We start from the raw sequence: 19,475 nt of genomic DNA on the forward strand, positions 1-19,475 counted from the left end.
ACTACTTAGAGTTCATCTGATGAAGCATAACTTGGTGAGTGATATGACTAACAAAGTATATCTAGTATAAATATAATCACATATGAAGCAAAGTGACATGACACTCTAGTAGACAAAAAAAAAATCATTGGTATTCACAGGGGAACTTTCAGAGGTGTTAAGTACTTGACACTGTCCTCACATAAGTAACTGCATTTTCATGCTTTAAAGCTGGTTTCACAACAATTAGAAAGTTTATTCCCTGCACCAAGCCCTGTTTTGGCCTTTGATGAACTGTGGATACTTTTGAAACAAAAGGGATATTTAAAAAAAATTTTTTTTGAGAGAGAGAGAGCTCATGTGCGTACAATGGAAGGGGGAAAGGGCAGATGGAGAGGGAGAGAGAGAATTCCAAGCAGGCTCCATGCCCATACGGGGCTCAGTCACACAACCCTGAGATCATGACCTGAGCTGAAATAAAGAGATGGCTGCCTAACCAACTGAGCTACCCATGTACCCCCAAAAGGGATATTTTAGTTAGTAATGGCTATATTCATTTTAAATGAACCCTAAATTCCCAGTTCCCCCAAGAAACAAAAAGCTGAAAATGAAAAGTACAGAAACTTAGCTTTGTGATTCCTGAAGTGTCCTAAACATTACTTTTTTGATTTTTACATTTTAGATTAATAATGATTTTTTCCATTGTCAGATTCTGTTCCTTCACAGACCTTATGTTCCAAATTTAAGGAAATGCCTAGAGAAATCATCAATGAATCATGATTCAAAAGTAGATTAATACACTACACTTTAGTACAGAATTAATCATAGCTCACCTCCACCAGAGTACTACAATTCACCCACCAGCGACCAGACATTTAGATTTAAAGGGCCAATAGAAATGTTCTACATGTGGGTTATGGAAGTGGGGAAAAAAGAAAAACACCATTGGGTCTCTAAATCCAACACCCTGGGCAATGTTACTAAATGAGGCTTTCAAAGAAATACCATGCAGAAAAGAAGACGTTCTTAAAATGCAGAAACCATACTGATCAAAGACATGGAATCTGTCATATCATTATAGAGTTCATCATTAAAACAGAAAAAAATGAAAAAGGTGGGACTTGAAATAAAAAAATCTAATTGTCAATACACAGTAAAGTTACAAAAAAATGAAATACTGTCAAATATAGAATAATGGTTTTCTCTGAAGGGATAGGGAAGGTGGGGGTACAATCAAGGCTTCTGAATTGGCACCGTTTTATTCAATAAGATGAATTATTTATTATTCTTTATTACCTTTTAAAATATTACATAATTTGATAGACATAATGGTCAATGTCAGACACCTTTTTAGAGTCCTTCAACAATTCAGGCTGCCTCATTAAGAGGAGGCAAAACATTTAAGAATTAATTAGTACACTTACCTGATTAGACTTTTCTACTGTACTGCTGGGAACCTCAGTAGTGTCCTTCACAAAAAAATTATCTATGATGTGTCTCTCTGCACATTCTTGGCTGCAAACTGGACATCGAATGACTCCAACTGGGGAAAACAAAATTGTGTTCTAAGTTTTTTTGGTTTGCACAGCATAATGATTTGATTGTATATAACTGCAAAATGATCACCGCAATAAGTTCAGTTAACATCTGTCACCATGCATAGTTACAAAAGTTTTCTTCTTGTGATAAGAATTTTCAAGATCCATTCTTCTAGCTACTTTCAAATATGTAATATGGCATAAACTACAGTCACCAGGCTTTATATTACAACCCAGTGACTTATTCATTTTATAACTGGAAATTTGTACCTTTTGACCCTTCTTCATTCTTTCACCCACCCATGACCCTTTACACCTCAGGCAACCACCAACTGAGCTCTCATTCTAAGTTTTAATATAAATATACTAAACACAAACGAGCACATCTCATTCAAACTGTAACTGGGTTCTTTTACAACGCCCACTCTCTTCAAAGTCATATCTGCTGTTACTTAACACAAAGCAATTGTTTATGTACACATAGATATATCCCACACCTAGTTTATTTAATAATGAATAAAAGTTTATTTTAAATGAGATGCTCCTCCAATAACCCCATAGGCTGCTCTTTTTATTGTTTAGCAACTTCCCCTGGCAGTGGTTTTCAAAATCTCACGTGGAGATTTTTTAAAAAATAGAGACTTTGGGTTTTCTCTGGACGTACAGACCAGGATTTCTGAAAGGGGAGTACAAAAATACTTGTTTTGCTTAAAATCTCCATGGGAGATTAAGAAACACTATTGTGCTTCCTTTAACAAGTGCAAATATGTTCTTTTGGCGGGGGGGGGGGGGGAATAATCTTTCATAGTGCTTGGTAAAACAGTAAGTAGTAACTATGAATGAATTAAAATCTAAATTTTTGATTAAAATTTTAAAAATCTAATATTCACTTGATGCTATAATTTGTACCAAGGAGACTGATACGGTTCCCAAGTACATTTTTTTTTGTAAAATGAAATGCATAAGAATGAATATAAAGTAATCCAGAGGTCAATTTCATTTATATATACTAGCAATAAACAAATTTTTTAAATTAAAGAACCCATTTTACAATAGCAACAAAAATATACTGAGTACTCAAAAGTAATTGTTTTAAATATATAAGGCCATTCTGGAGAAAAATGTTAAGCTATATTTAGAAATATTAAAATATATCTAAGTAAAGAAAAACCATGTTCATGATGGTAAAGATACCAATTCTCCCCAAACATATTTATAGATTCAATGCAATTTTAATAATCCCAACAGGAATTTCAATAGAATTTTGACAAGCTGGGGGGATATGCCTACCAAGTAAAGGACTTATTCTAAAGCTATGGTAATTAAAATGGTGTGAAATTTATGTAAGGATTAAAAAAAAAGTGGAACAGAATACACATACCAGAAACAGGCTCACATATAAGTACATTTTATACATGGTAGATGTGGCACTAGAGATCAATGGGAAAAGGGATGAACTTTTCATGGTGCTACAGTTCTCCAAAGTGGGAGGGGGATGAATTAAATCACTACTCAATTAAAAACGAGAGTTCTTTTAAAAGATTAAGAACCTTAAAACTTTCACAAAGAAATATAAGAGAACATCTGTGTAAACTTAGAGCAGGAATAAATTTCTAAAGCAAGAAACAAAAAGCAAGAGATTAAGGGAAAGATTAATGAATTTGATTTCATTTACATTCAGAGCTATAGCTAGCCAAAAGATTACCATGAAGAAAGTGACAAGACAAGGTTCAAACTGGGAATGATATACCTAGTATGTGCTACTAACAAAGAATTAATAATAAAAATCTGCAAATTATGTGACAATGCATTTCACAAAAGAGTAAGGTTGAGTAAACATATTTTTCCTTATTCCTCTATATAAATACAGCTAAAAACTCTAGGTGTTCTATATGAAACAATCGTAAGAAGACTGAAAGGTAGAGAGAAGGCAGCAGACTAGCTAGAGTCCTCAGGACCCAAGGAACGATACAGTGGTGAGTTCACTGGATTTTCTTTTAGCCCCATATATTCCAAAGTCGGCAGTCATGAAGTCACCATCCTATGAATATCAACAGGTGTAAACAAATAGACAAAAAAATCCACAGAAACCTGCTCTCTTTATCCTAAGGACCAGGAAATGGGCAGCCTACCAAGACAAAACTTTTAGACAATAACTGCTCTACTCCAGCCAAACACCGCAGATAAAACTGTGCTCCTTTTTCCCACCAGCAAAGGCCCAGTGGGAAGTCTAGACTTCCACCCTGGCCAAGCAGAAACCAAGTACTCCAACGACACACTGCTGTGTCTGTCAGAGTAGACTGGTGGGGAGCTGGGGCTTTCATCCTTACTGGGCACTAATGAGGCCCCCTGCAGTATTAGCAGAGACCATGGGAAAAGCATGAATCTTGCCCCTCCATGACAGTAATGAGGTACTCCTCTACCTCTATGCTGGGGAGGCGTTAAAAAGGATTATTGGACACTCAGAACTTTTACTACTGCCTACCAGTAACCTCCTCTGTCCTCACTCCTTAAATGGGTCAATGAAGAACAATGGGAAGCAGTAAACAGACACCCACGCCCCTATTACCCAGGGAGGTATCAAGAGGTATCAAGACACTTCCACACCATCCACCAGTAGTAAGGAGGAGGCCCTCCCCTTCCAGATGTCAAGGGAGGCAGTGTAAGGAACACGGTCTTCAATTTCAACCTCACAGGAGACAGAAAATAAGAAATATAAGAGCAGAGACAATGGAATTGAAAACTGAAAAGTCAAACAAACAAAAAGCTGGTTATTTGAAAAGGCCAATAAAATTAACAAACCTTCAACAAGACTGAAGATGGTAAAGGAGAAGACACAATTTACCAAAGAATGAAAAAGGGAAGAGCACTACAGATGATGTGGACATCAAAAGGATAGTAGAGGAATACTAACACTAGTCACAGAAATTTAACAAGTGAAACAAATTACTCAAAAAGTGCAAACTACTAGGACTTATCCAGTATGAAATAATTTGAATAGCCCTATAGCTATTTGGAAATTGGCTCCAAACAAACTGAAATACTTAGGTGTAAACCTAGCAAAACATGTATTGGACTTTTATGCTGAAAACTACAAAATGCTGACAAGAGCAATCAAAAATCATCTAAATAAATGAAGAGACACAGAGTGTTCATGGATAGGGATAATCACTGTAGTAAAGATGTCAATTCTCCTTAATGTGAACTGTGGGTTTAACACAATTCCTAATATCCCAGCAACATTTTTTTGTAGATATAGACAAGATTTCAAAATTTATATAGAAAGGCAAATGTACAATAGTAGCTAAATCAGTACTGAAAACAAGAAAGAGGAACTGTTCTATCTAATATCAAGATACTATATAGCTACTATAACGAAAAATATCTGTTACTGATCAAGGGACAGACAAAGATGAATTGTGAAGATGAAAAAAACAAAACAAAACAAAACACCACTACACACTGGGAAAAATATTGCAGAGCACAGATCTGACAAAGGATTCATATCTACAATATATAAAGAACTCTCAAAACTCAACAATGAAACAATAAACATCCCAATTAGAAAATGGGCAAAACACATGAAGAGACATTTCACCACTGAGGATATACACATGGCAAATAACCACGCAATAAGAAGTTCCACATCACTAGCCATCAGGTAAATGCAAATTAAGATCAAGATGAGATACGAGTACAAAGCTATTGTCACTATGTTTTATTTTGGATCTCTCATACATTCTCAGTGGGAATATAAAATAGTTTGGCAGTTTCTTAAAAATTAAACATAACATTTATCATATGAATTAACAATCTCACTCCTGGGCATTCCAATGGAATAAACTTAAATCACAAAAAATCTGAACACTGGCTTAATTCAGTGTTATTCAAAATAGCCTCAAACTTGAAAAGACCCAAATCTCCTTAAAGAAGTTAATGATTAAGCAAACTGTGATATATCCATACCATGGAATGCTAGTCAGCAATAAAAGGGAAATAACTATTAATACATGCAACAAATTGAATGGATCTTAAGAGTATCATTCTGAGTGAAAAAAGCTAATTTCAAAAGGTCACTTATGAATGATTCCATTTACATAATATTCTCAAAATAACAGGATTATAGAAATTAGTGCTTTGCCTGAAGGTAAGGATGATGGAGTATGGGGAAAGGAAAGGGTAGATATGACTACAAAGAGAGCTTTGGTAGTGATGGAATAAAACAAGAACACAACTATCTTGATTGTGATGATGGATATATGAATCTACACATGTGATAAAGTGGCAAAGAACTATAGGCACTATTTTACCAATGTTAATTTTCTTGTTTTGATTTGTACTAGTTACAGAAGATGTAATCATTGGGAAAAACGGTGTACCTTAGATCTCTCTGTAAATTCCCATCAATCTATTATCAAAATATAAAGTAAAAAACAAAACAAAACAAAAACACCCTAAAATGAACTAACATTTATTTAGCGTTCTCCTTATATGCACTGCATTATCCTCATAAAGAAGAGGAAACAGATCAGAAACTCTGGTTAACCTGATCAAGGTCACACAGCACTGGAATTATGATTTGAACCCTTGGCTGACGGACCCAAGTGCAGGCTCTGTACTACTACACTTTACAAAAATGTTTAGAAAACCATGGGTTAATAGGTCATGTCATTTTGATAGATAAGATATTAGTCCACGAATCAAGAATCCCATTTGTGGCTCTCTTTTCCTTCCTGGCTGCTTGAAGCTCAGCTGCCATCATGAACGACAAAATAACCACGTGGACCGGGAAGTTCATGACCAACCGACTACTTCAGCAGAAACAGATGGTCATTGATGTTCTTCACCTGGAAAAGACAGAAATTCTGGAAAAACTAGCCAGAATGTACAAGGCCACACCAGATGTCATCTTTGGATTCAGAACCCATTTTGGTGGTGGCAGGACAACTGGCTTTGGCATGATTTATGATTCCTTGGATTATGCAAGGAAAACTGAACCCAAACATAGACTTGCAAGACATGGCCTATATGAGATGAAAAAGACGTCAAGAAAACCTCACAAGGAACCCAAGGACAGAATGAAGAAAGTCAGGTGGACTGCAAAAGCCAGTGTTGGTGCTGGCAAAAAGAAGGAGTAAAAATTCTGCAGTGACTTTACCTGTGGTGATTCTGCAGATTTTTCATGAGAGGATTAATAAATTAAGAACTTAAAAAAAAAAAAAAAAGAATCCCAGTTGTGTAAGGTGCTGAATTTGACCTAAATGAGTTTAAATCCAAATAAATGCTAACTTAACAATACCTTTTTAACCATAAAGTGAAGAGGAAAATGTAATTTTTTTTTAAAGATTTCAATTTTTTTTTAAAAGGGATCTCTACACCCAAAGTGGGGCTCAAACTCACAACCCTGATCAAGAGTTCCATGTTCTACTGATTGAGCAAGCCAGGTGCCCCAGAAAATGTAACTTTTATTCAACCAAGTCTGAGTACATTTATAGTTCTTCTGCACAAATTGGAAGACATTAGCATCTACAATATATCCTTTCAGAAACTGGAAAGATTAAGATCTGATTAACTAAAGAAAAAATAATTCCCTAAGAATTGTGGAGATTTTTACTTTAATCATTCATCACTGTGTGTTTAATGGCCACAGTTGCTTCTTTTTGTTAATTAGGTTGAAAATTTTTTAAGTGGTACATAACTTCCTTTAAGTCTGTTTACAAATGTTAACCTTTGATGACACCTGCACCCCCACCCACCTTCCCACCTTGTTCTCTTTTCCCTCCTGGCATTTATCCTTCTATTTATTTATGTTTATTATTTATTGTCTGGAGATCTCAAACAGAATGTAAATCCCATGAGGGCAGAGATTTTTCTCTCTTTAGTTCACCAATATTCCAAAGCACCTAAAAATGTACCTGCCATAGTGCTCAGTAAGTATTTGGTGAATGATAAATAAACTCCTTTAATAATACACATACCCTATGATTCACAATTTCAATACTGAGAAACTCTTATACTTCAGCATCAGGAGATATGTTCAAGAACGTTCATCACAGCATTTTTCATAAAAGCGCACAACTGGAAACAATCTGAATGTCCATCAACAGTAGAAACAAAATACTGTGATATATTCAAATAATAAAATACAGCAATGAAATCAATGCAATTAAACTACAGACATCAACATGACTGAATTCCAAAAAATATTATGTTGAGTGAAGAAAGGAAGTCCTAAAAGAATACATTCACCATTTAAGTTCAAAAATCCAAATACAATCCAAATAAAATATTATATAGGAAAGCATACATAGATGATCAACTATAAAGAAAAGCCAAGGGAATGATTAGCACACAAGTCTGGACAGTGGCCAGGCCTAGGAAAAGGGAAAGCAGCAGCAGCTCCACTCAGTACTAACTTCAACCCATCTATTGTTTCTGAACTAAACTGCTTCCAAGGCCTAAAAGCAAGGGGAGACGAATGGGTGCAAATGAGACCTCAGGCCCAGTGAAACACCTGCTGGCTTTTGTCAGAGCTCTAACTCTAGACTAGTTACTAGATGACTAGTAACCCTCAGAGCAAACCAGCTCTAGCAAATTAATTAAATATAATCCCCACCTTACAGATCAGAAAACCGACCACCATCACTTGCCCAGGGTCATAAAACTGTTAAGTGGCAAATCTGGGATTTCAATCCTGCCTCATGACATATCTTGTACACATTCCACATGGAACACATTTAAATAAAAGAGATAGAATATGGAGTTTAAAACCATATAGACCTAGCTTATTCCTCTTTATTGATTGCCCTATAACTCTTAAATCCTTTTGAGCCTCTATTTCCTCTTCTGTAAAACAACAGTAAATGATAATCATGATAATGGTTACCATATTGAGAGTTTGCTGTGTTCCAGTTATTGTGCTAAATGTTTCACACTCATTAGAACAAATTTGAGGCAGGACTGTTGTAAGGATTATATGAATAAATGTATAAAAAGGGCCTAATGATGTCAGGCTGGTACCTGGCAAACCTGTGTATTATAATCTTTGTACCTTCCAATTAAAATCAGGTAATAAGTGACTCCTTCTGAAAGGATCAGCATGACCTCATCTATCTGATTCCGTCAAAGTAATATCAGAGTACACAAAAATGATTTCAGAGTTATAAATGCACGTCTACCTAAAAATAACAACAGGAAAACAAACAAATACAAAAATAAAAGTAACAATGGGACTAAATGTTGGGTGTATCTTAAATTTGTGTCTCTACCCAAACTTCATTCCAAGCTCACAATTTATTAGTACAAAAAAAACCAGACATTGTATATCATACTGTAAACAGGTGAACGCCTATATGAAGAAAGTGATTCTTTTGACACACTATCCTGGGAAGAGTGGGAATACTGTGAAAACAATTCAACCCCCATTTCTGGAAAGGGAAAAGTTGAAATCCAAAAGACAAGCAGGGAGTCAACTTTATAATTAAAGAGAAAGAGTAAAGCAAATGGATCTCACAAATGCTATAAATTGCTTCTCTTAGCTAATACCAAAAGTAAGAATATGGAGTATGTCCTGGGAAGAAGCTAAACAAGGAAATCACCTATTTACTGAAACAATTAACACTTCAGTATTATATTTTTCTGCATTTTAAAGGAAAAGGACTGAAGTTATATGTTCATTATCCATCTAAATGTAAGTTTCTATGTTTACTAAATGAAGTCATGAAACATGTTTGGATAATTATAAGGTTATAAAACATGAATCACAGGAAATTAATGACAGCATAAATTATACACTTATAAAAGCACGTGGACCTAAAATGAACTTACTAAGATTTGGTATTATTCTTTTTTCCACAAATTAAATGTTTATAGCTTTTGGGTTCTGAGATAGGAGTATTATCTGCTATCTCTTTTTTTGTGAAGTTTTTGTTTCTAAACCTAAGCATAATGCAGAACTTATGCTTTGACATTAAGTACCAGGAATGACTGGCAACTCTGACTACTCATCTCCACAAAAGAGACATATATGGATTTAAAGCCTCTTTTTTTTTTTTTTTTTTTTTAAAGGTTTTATTTATTTGACAGAGAGAAAGACAGCCAGAGAGGGAACACAAGCAGGGGGAGTGGGAGAGGGAGAAGCAGGCTTCCCGCGGAGCAGGGAGCCCAATGCGGGGCTCGATCCCAGGACCCTGGGATCATGACCTGAGCCGAAGGCAGATGCTTAATGACTGAGCCACCCAGGCGCCCCTAAAGCCTCTTTACTAAACACTGGATCAGAGACACAAGTGAGTTGAATGACAGTATCACGAGATGGATCACCACCAATCAGGAAACTACAGTCCAACATCCACTGGAGTTTTAAAAAGTAGAGGATATATACAGCGCAAAATAATGCTCTGTCCATGGTCCTATCAATACCATTGATGGTTTCCTACTTAAGCATACATACACATGTATATAACAAAAGACCTAATTAAATACTATCTACAAGAAACCCAATTAATACACACACAGTTTTAAAAAGGAAAAGGACAGAAACAGATACACATTCAACAATAAGCCCATAAAACCTGGAGGACTTTGTAATAATATCAGAGTACACAAAAGAACAAGAACTATTACCAGATATAATGTGGGGACAATGCATAATGATAAAGGGGTCAATTCCCTACAAGGACATATAATCCTAAATGCACATTTAATTAATTAACAGAGCTTCATAACACAATGTAAAAACTGACACAGCTGAAAAAAGAAACAGACAAATCCACATGATAGAGACTTTAACTTTCCTCTCAGAAATCAGTAAGAGTAGTAGACTTAAAAAGGATATAAAAGATTTGAACAAAAGAATCAAATAACTTGATGCAATTGATGTTTAAAGAATACCCAATGTTAGTAGAATATATATTCTTTAAGTGTGATTAGAATATTTACCAAGACATACCATATGCTGGGCAACAAAACATGTATGAATAAATTAAAAGAACTAAAAACATACAAAATATGTTCCATGACCACAATGAGATAAACTTGGGAATTAGAAACAGAAAGAACTGGAAAATCCCCAACTCTGTGGAAATTGAACAAATGATTTCCATGTTAATGAAGAAAGGCATAAAAAAAAAAAAAAAATCAATGATCTATGAAGCTTCCATGTCAAGAATCTAGAAAAAGAATTGCAAATTAATCCTAAAGAAAGTAGAATGAAGGAAATGAGTAGAAACTACTGGAAAAAAAAAAAAAAGAAGAAAAGAAAATGGGAATAAAGGAAAACAAGGCAATGAAACTGAAGTCAGTTTGGGAGGGGGGTTGTTAAAATTAATACTCTAGCTAGACTGATCAAAAAAAAAATCAGAAATAAAAATAGAGGCCATTGCACAGATTTTGTGGACCTTAAAAAAATAGTATGGGAATATTGTGATCAACTTGATTAAATGTATTAATTTTTTGAAAGAAAACCTGAATAGCCCTGTATCAATTAAAGAAACTGATTTTGTATTTTACAACTTTCCCAAAGAGAAAAGTCTACCTCTAGAAGGAACTTCCCACTGGTGAATTCTGCAAACATTTAAAGAAAATAATTTTAACTCTAAACAACTCTTAGAAAACAGAGAAGGAACACACTTCTCATCTTATTTTATAAGGCCAGTAATGCCCTGATACTAAAATCAGATGCAGTCATTACCAGGACAGAAAAGTACAGATCAGTATGTCTCATGAACAAAGATGAACAAAAATCATTAACAAAATATCAGAATATCAAGTTCAGAAACATATAAAAAGGATAACCCATCATGGTTAAGTTTATTACAGAAACGCAAGGCTGGCTGAGCATTCAAGTCAATTAAAGTAATTCACTATATTAACAAAACAGCATAGGATCATCCTTGAAAAATTCAGCACCCATATAAGATAAAGAAACTTTCAGCACCCTAGGAATAGAAGGAAACTTCCTCAACCTGATAAAAGTCATATATGAAAATCTTATACCAAACATATTTAATGATGAAATAGTAAATGCTTTCTGGTGTGACTTGGAAGAAACCAACGACTTCCACTCACAACTTCTATTCCAAGCTGTTTTAGTTAGTGCAAAAAAGTCAAGATAAAGAAATAAAGGGTAAACAGGTTGGAAAGGGAGAAGTAAAATTGTTTCAAGTCACAGGAAACATAATCACCTATGTAAAAAATTGTAAAGCATACACACATAAAAACAAAAACACAACACATGAAATACTTAGGAATACTTTTAACAAATTATATGTAAGACCTGTATAATGAAAATTAAGAAAGAAAATTAATGATTACCTTTAAAAGAGACATTAAACATGTTCCTGGATTGGAACATTCAATATGGCTAGGATGTTCCTTCTCCTCAAACTGAGCTAAAGATTCAGTGGAATCCCAATTAAAATCCCAGCAGGCTTTTTGTAGAAACTGACAAACTGATGCTAAAATTTATATGAAAATGCAAAAGGACAAAGAATAGCAAAAACAATTTGAAAAATAACAAATTTGGAGGACTTACGTGATCTGATTTCAAGACTTACTATAGAGCTACAGTAATCAAGACAGGATGGTATTTATGTAAGGACAGAAATACAAACAATGGAACAGAAGGGACTCCAAAAATAGACATATACATATAGAATATAATACAACTATTTAATCATTGTCTCAAAAAGGATCGAGAGCAAATACAACTAAGAATTTTATAAAAATGATAAATCCTACCGAGTTAAAAGCAAAGAAAAAAAGATAGATTATCAAACAGGACGAAAGTAAGACTTATTACCTACTTCTCATCAACAATGGAAATCAGAAGACAGTAGAAAGACATTTTCCAAGTGTTAAATACAATAATAATTGCCTCGCCAGACCTCTAAACCCAGCAGAAGTATCTTTAAAGATCAATTAAGATGCACTACTTGAGAGATAAACAACTTTATAATATATGATCTGGCCAATCAACCTCAATACTATTCTACTAGCAAATCTTTACTAGACATTCTTTGCTTCCTGATGGGATGCGATATGAAGAATATAATAATATTATTATCTAACAAGGTTCAACCTGAATTTAATCACCTAAACTTCTAGTTGAGAGGAATGACTTAAAGAGCCTATGAGGAAACACCACAGAAATCCAGAATGCAAAGTATTTTACCAATCCAACTGATTGGTTCTTTCCACCAAGTCCAAATAATAGAAACAGGGATAGCAGAGGGAACTATTCTAGATTAAGAAAGACTTAAGAAACATAGTAACTAAATGTGGTTAATCCTTGACTGGATTCTGGTTTGAACAAAACAGCCATAAACGACATTTTGAGGACAATATGGTAAATGTGAAATTGCACTTGACTTAGAATATTAGAAAATAATAGCTATTTAGTTACCCATGATAATGATGTGAGATTATCCAGGCGGATTGTTCTTATTTCATGTTAAGGTATTTAAGGATGAAATGCCAAATCAAATCTGTGATTTACTTTTTTTTTTTTTTTAAGATTTTGTTTATTCATTTGAGACACAGAGATACAGAGAGAGAGAGACAGAGAGAAAGCATGAGCAGGGAGAGAGGCAGAGGGAGGGGGGAGAAGCAGGCTCCTCGCTGAGCCAGGAGCCCGATGTGGGGCCCGATCCCAGGACCCTGGGATCACGACCTGAGCCGAAGGCAGATGCTTAACCATCTGAGCCACCCAGGAGCCCCTGTGATTTACTTTAAAATAGCAATAAAAATGGGGCACCTGAGTGGCTCAGTCAGTGAAGCGTCTGCCTTCGGCTCAGGTCATGATGTCAGGGTCCTGGGATCAAGCCCCACATCAGGCTCCCTGCTTAGTGGGGAGGCTGCTTCTCCCTCTCCCACTCCCCCTGCTTGTGCACTTGCTCTCTCTCTAATAAACTTAAAACCTAAATAATAATAACAATAATTAAAAATAAAATAAAAAATAGCAATAAAAATGGCAGCAAAGGATGTCAAAAAAAACAAAACAAAACAAACAACGGCAGCTTCTGGGGTTGCTCTCTCCACCAAAACAAACATTAAGCTGGAAAAACACTATCTGCACTATTTCAGAACTCTGGAGCTCACTCAGACATTTATAGCAACCAGAGAAATGCTTAATGGAGACAGATGCTGCTGAACTTTGGTAAAAGAGCTGCTTGGGTAAACCAATTACCATGCCTCCTTCCTTAATCCTGTTGCAATGTGGGGACAGCAGCCTGCATTCCTCAAGTGGCTGGCTGGTTCCAAGGTGGACAGTAAAGACCTTGTACTCTAAAATTTTGGAGTTGTGTGATTTGGGTAGTATGAGGCTCCCTGAGGGTCAGCTAGGATGCCTGGCTTAATTAGCATCCCCAGGAAACAACAGCTTCTTTGGTGTCATCTATCAGAACATCTAAAGAGGCATATACACTTAAAAAAAAAATCCACACTTAAAAAAAAAAAAAGACAAAACAAAAAAAACCTCTGAGATGTCACAGCATGATTGCCAAGATAACAGGTCAGTAATAGGCACAAGGAAGGCTTTGAGAAAACAGTTTAGAAAAGTCACTATACAAATAGACAACTGAAGACCTCAACAAGCAACAAAATCAATTCCTGAGGAGAACCTGATTTCCAGAGTTACCACAACATGCTGCTCGAAATGTTGTTTTCAACAACAAAAAATTACAAAGCATTCAGAGAAACCAGGAAATATAATTCATTCATAGGAAACAAGAATTTGACAGAAATGGCAGATCTGAACAGGAAGAAGAAATAATCAGCAATCCAGTACGAAGAGAAGAATGAAAATAATGATGAAGAAAGTTGAACAGAACCTGAGGGACCTGCAGGATAATCCAAAAAAATAATGGTTGAAAACCTCCTAAATATGATGAAAGACATGAATCTACCTATCTAAGAAGTAGGGGGTCTGGCGGGGGGGGGGGGGGGGGGGTGGGTGGGTGGAGGGAACTCCAAGCAAGTTAAACACAAAGATATCTGGTTATTATGGTAACTCTAGAACTCTTGACGGTCCCACTGCTCATGGATCGCTGATTTTTCCTTGTTGACGGAGGAAACAGTTCATTTCTGACTTTTCCAAACTATATTGCAAAGTATGTATATATTCCTTATTGAGTGTAGTCACTGAAGTTTCTGTTCCATGCTGTCTGGTGGCCAGCTGGTAACCTGATGAAGATTTCCTTAAATGTCTAGCTCCAAAAGGTGAAGGAGATACGATCATTTTAAATTTCAGCAAACATCAATGTCCAGTCCTCAGGAATCTGTTAGATCAATCAAAACACACAACGCCAAATTTCTGGAGCCCTCCACCAAAGAGCAACAGCCCCTCCCTTCAATCAAACACTCTGCTGGTTCTTTTAAGAGTCTGACCAAGGTCCAGAGTCTAAAATAGTTGATTCTAGTCATTTTCTCCAGCTTATTGGTTGTTTCACTGAAGAGACTGACCCCTACGAAGTCCTACTGTGTCATTATGCATGATGTCACTTTGACTGGATGAGAATTTAAAACTATTGTACATCAAACAGCACTATCAAGAGGGTGAAAACACAACACACAGAAAGGGAGAAAAATATTTCCATATCACGTATTTAATAAGGCTTTAATATCTAGAATAAAGAAACCCCACAACTCAACAACAAAAATTCAGTACCAGGCAAAGGACTTGAATAGACATATCTCTAAAAAAGATACACAAACAACAAGTAAGCATATGAAATGATTCTCATCATTAAGTCATCAGGGAAATGTAAATCAAAACCACAGTAAGATACCACTTCACACCACAAGAATGGCTATTATCCAAAAAAGGAATAAAAGTGTTGCAGAGGATGGAGGATGTGGAGAAACCAGACCCTCATACACTGCAGGTGGCATACAGCAGATAAAATTCTGCCAATGCAAAGAAGAGTTTGGTAGTTCCTCAAAGAGTTAAACGTAGAATAATTATATGATCTAGAAATTCCAGTCCTAGGTATATGCCCCCTAATACTGAAAACAGGACTCAAAAATATATTTGTACACCACTGTCCACAGAAGCATTATTCACAACAGTGGAATGGTGGCTGCCTCCATCACAGATGAAGGAATAAATAAAATGGTTGTATTGGTAAAATAGAGTATTATCTGACCATTAAAAGAAATGAAATTCTGATACATGCTACAACACTGATAATCCTTTAAAATACTAAGTAAACCAGACAAAAAAGGGAAAATGATATATAATTCTACTTATATGAGGTATCTACAATAGGCAAATTCAGAAAGAAAGTGCAACAGAGGTTACCAGGGACAGGGAGGGGGAAATGAGTTATTGCTTAATGAGTACAGAATTTCTATTTAGGATGATGAAAAACATTCTGGGAATGGTGGTGATGGTTACACAACATAATAACTGTACCTAATGACATGAAACTGTAGGCTTGAAAATGATTAAAATGGAGGGCATCTGGATGGCTCACTAGTTTATATGTCTGACTCGATTTCAGCTCAGGTCATGATCTCAGGGTTGTGAGATTGAGCCCTGAGTTGGGCTCTGCGCTGGGCATGGAGCCTGCTTAAGATTCTCCCTCTCTCTCTGCCCCCCACCCCCCAACTCTTTCTCTCAAAAAAAAAAAGCTAAAATGGTGAATTTTACATTATGTATATTTTACCACAATAAGAAAAATACTCAAAGAGATCGAGCCCCGTGTTGGGCTCCATGCTTAGCATGCAGAGTCTCCTTGAGCTCCTCTCTCCCTCTCTCCCTCTTCCTCTGCTCCATCCCCCCACAACCTCCCCCCAAAAAATCAAGAAGTAAATCTCTATCTTTAAAAAAAGACAGAGGGTGACAGAATGGATAAAAAAAAAAAAACCATCTACATGCTGCCTACAAGAGACTCATTTTAGACGTAAAGACACCTGCAGATTGAAAGTGAGGAGATGTAGAAACATTTATCATGCAAACGGATGTCAAAAGAAGGCCAAAGCAGCAATACTTATATTGGACAAACTAGACTTTATTTTCTTTTTCATTTTCTTTTTATTTTCTTTTTTCCAATTTTTTTAAAATTTAAATTCAATTAATTAACACATAATGTATTTTTGGTTTCAGAGGTAGAGATCAGTGATTCATCAGTCTTATATAACACCCAGTGCTCATTACATTACATGCCCTCCTTAATGTCATCACCCAGGTACCCCATCCCCCCACCTCCCTCCCCTCCAGCAACCCTCACTTTGTTTCCTATGATTAAGAGTCTCTTATGGTTTGTCTCCCTCCCTGGTTTCATCTTGTTTTACTTTTTCCTCTCTTCCCCTATGATCCTGTTTTGTTTCTTAAAATCCATAATCAGTGAGATCATATAATTGTCTTTCTCTGACTTATTTTGCTTAGCATAATACCCTCTAGTTCCATCCACATTGTTGCAAATGGCAAGACTTCATTTTTTTTTTTGATGGCTGAGTAATATTCCATTGTATATATATACCACATCTTCTTTATTCATTCATCTGTCGATAGACGTCTGGGCTCTTTCCGTAGTTTGGCTATTGTGGACATTGCTGCTATGAACACTGGGGTGCACGTGCCCCTTCAGATCGCTACATTTGTATCTTTAGGGTAAATACCCAGTAGTGCAATTGCTGGGTCACAGAGTAGCTCTATTTTCAACTTTTTGAGGAACCTCCATAATGTTTTCCAGAGTCGCTGTACCAGTTTGCATTCCCACCAAGTGTGTAAGAGGGTTCCCCTTTCTCCACATCCCTGCCAACATCTGTCATTTCCTGACTTATTGATTTTAGCCATTCTGACTTGTTGATTTTAGCCATTCTGACTGGTGTGGTATCTCATTGTGGTTTTGACTGTATTTCCCTGATGCCAAGGGATGTGGAGCATTTTTTCATGTGTTGGCCATTTGGATGCCTTCTTTGGAGAAATGTCCGTTCATGTCTTCTGCCCATTTCTTGATTGGATTATTTGTTCTTTGGGTGTTGAGTTTGATAAATTCTTTATAGATTTTTGATACTAGCCCTTTATCTGATATGTCATTTGCAAATATCTTCTCCCATTCTGCTGGTTTTGTCAACTGTTTCCTTTGCTGGGCAAAAGCTTTTTATCTTGAAGTCCCAATAGTTCATTTTTGCTTTTGTTTCCCTTGCCTTTGGAGACATGTCTAGCAAGAAGTTGCTGCAGCTGAGGTCATAGAGGTTGCTGCCTGTGTTCTCCTCTAGGATTTTGATGGATTCCTGTCTCACATTTAGGTCTTTCATCCATTCTGAGTTTATTTTTGTGTATGGTATAAGGAAATGGTCCAGTTTCATTCTTCTGCATGTAGCTGTCCAATCTTCCCAGCACCATTTGTTGAAGAGAATCTTTTTTCCACTGGATATTCTTTCCTGTTTTGTCGAAGATTAGCTGACCATAGAGTTGAGGGTCCATTTCTGGGTTCTCTATTCTGTTCCACTGATCTAGGTGTCTGTTTTTGTGCCAGTACCATACTGTCTTGACGATTACAGCTTTGCAACATAGTTTGAAGTCCAGAATTGTAATGCCACCAGTTCTGGTTTCAACATTCCTTTGGCTAATCTGGGTCTCTTCTGGTTCCATACAAATTTTAGGATTATTTGTTCCATTTCTTTGAACAAAGTTGATGGTATTTTGATAGGGATTGCATTAAATGTGTAGATTGCTCTAGGTAGCGCAGACATTTTAACAATATTTGTTCTTACAATCCAATAGCATGGAATGTTTTTCCATTTCTTTGTGTCTTCCTCAATTTCTTTCATGAGTGTTCTATAGTTTTCTGAGTACGAATCCTTTGCCTCTTTGATTAGGTTTATTCCTCGGTATCTTATGGTTTTGGGTGCAATTGTAAATGGGATTGACTCCTTAATTTCTCTTTCTTCTGTCTCATTGTTAGTGTATAGGAATGCAATTGATTTTTGTGCACTGATTTTATATCCTGCCACTTTACTGAATTTTTGTATGAGTTCTAGGGGTGGAATCTTTTGGGTTTTCCACATAGAGTATCATGTCATCTGCAAAGAGTGAGAGTGGACAAACTAGGCTTTAAAACAAAGACTGTAACAAGAGACAAAGAAGAGCACTGTATAATAATAAAGGAGACACTCTAACAAGAAGATGTAACAATCACATATATTTATGCATCCAACACGGGAGCACCCAAATATACAAAACAATAACAAACATAAAGGAACTCATTGATAATAATACACTAATAGTAGGGGATTTTAACATCCCACTTACATCAATGGACAGGACATCCAAACAGAAAATAAACAACCAATGAAACCAGGAGCTGGTTCTTTGAAAAAATTAATAAAACTGATCGACCTCTAGCCAGACTTATCAAAAAGAGAAAGGATCCAAATAAAATCACAAATGAGAGAGGAGAAATAACAACCAGCATCACAGAAATACAATTATAAGGGAATACTATGAGAAATTATATGCCAACAAACTGGACAACCTGGAAGGAATGATCAATTCCTAGAAACAGAAATTACCAAAAATGAAATAGGAAGAAACAGAAAACCTGGAGAGACGATACCCAGCAATGAAATTGATTCAGTAATCAAAAAAATCTCAACAAACAAAAGTCCAGGAGCAGATGGCTTCACAGGTGATTTCTACCAATCATTCAAAGGAGTTAACACCTATTCTTCTTAAACTATTCCAAAAAATAGAAAAGGAAGTAAAAAAGGAAAAATTCCATATAACTCATAAACACAGAAGCGAAAATCTTAAAATGTTAGCAAACCAAATTCTGCAACATGTAAAAAGGATAAAATACTATCAGTAAGTAGTCTTCTGACTAAGAATGAAGATTATTTTATTAGAAAACTAATTTTAGGGGCGCCTGGGTGGCTCAGTCGGTTGAGTGTTGGGCTCTCGGTTTCAGTTCCTGTCATGATCTCAGGGTATTGGGATGGAGGCCCCCTCTCCAC

The 19,475-nt window shown here is 36.0% G+C and overlaps 1 protein-coding gene across 2 annotated transcripts in view; it reads right to left on the reverse strand.

Moving 5' to 3' along the window:
- The window catches only part of TRIM24 (tripartite motif containing 24), a 113,697-nt gene that overhangs the window by 62,728 nt on the left and 31,494 nt on the right, over positions 1–19,475 (reverse strand). For both annotated transcript variants that reach the window (XM_032401484.1, XM_032401485.1), the window contains exon 2: positions 1,404–1,522. In XM_032401484.1, coding sequence (XP_032257375.1) covers positions 1,404–1,522 — 119 coding nt within the window. The remainder of the gene's footprint in view (positions 1–1,403; positions 1,523–19,475) is intronic.

The sequence above is a fragment of the Phoca vitulina genome, unplaced genomic scaffold (assembly GCF_004348235.1).
Source record: "Phoca vitulina isolate PV1807 unplaced genomic scaffold, GSC_HSeal_1.0 scaffold4, whole genome shotgun sequence".
NCBI lineage: Eukaryota > Metazoa > Chordata > Mammalia > Carnivora > Phocidae > Phoca > Phoca vitulina.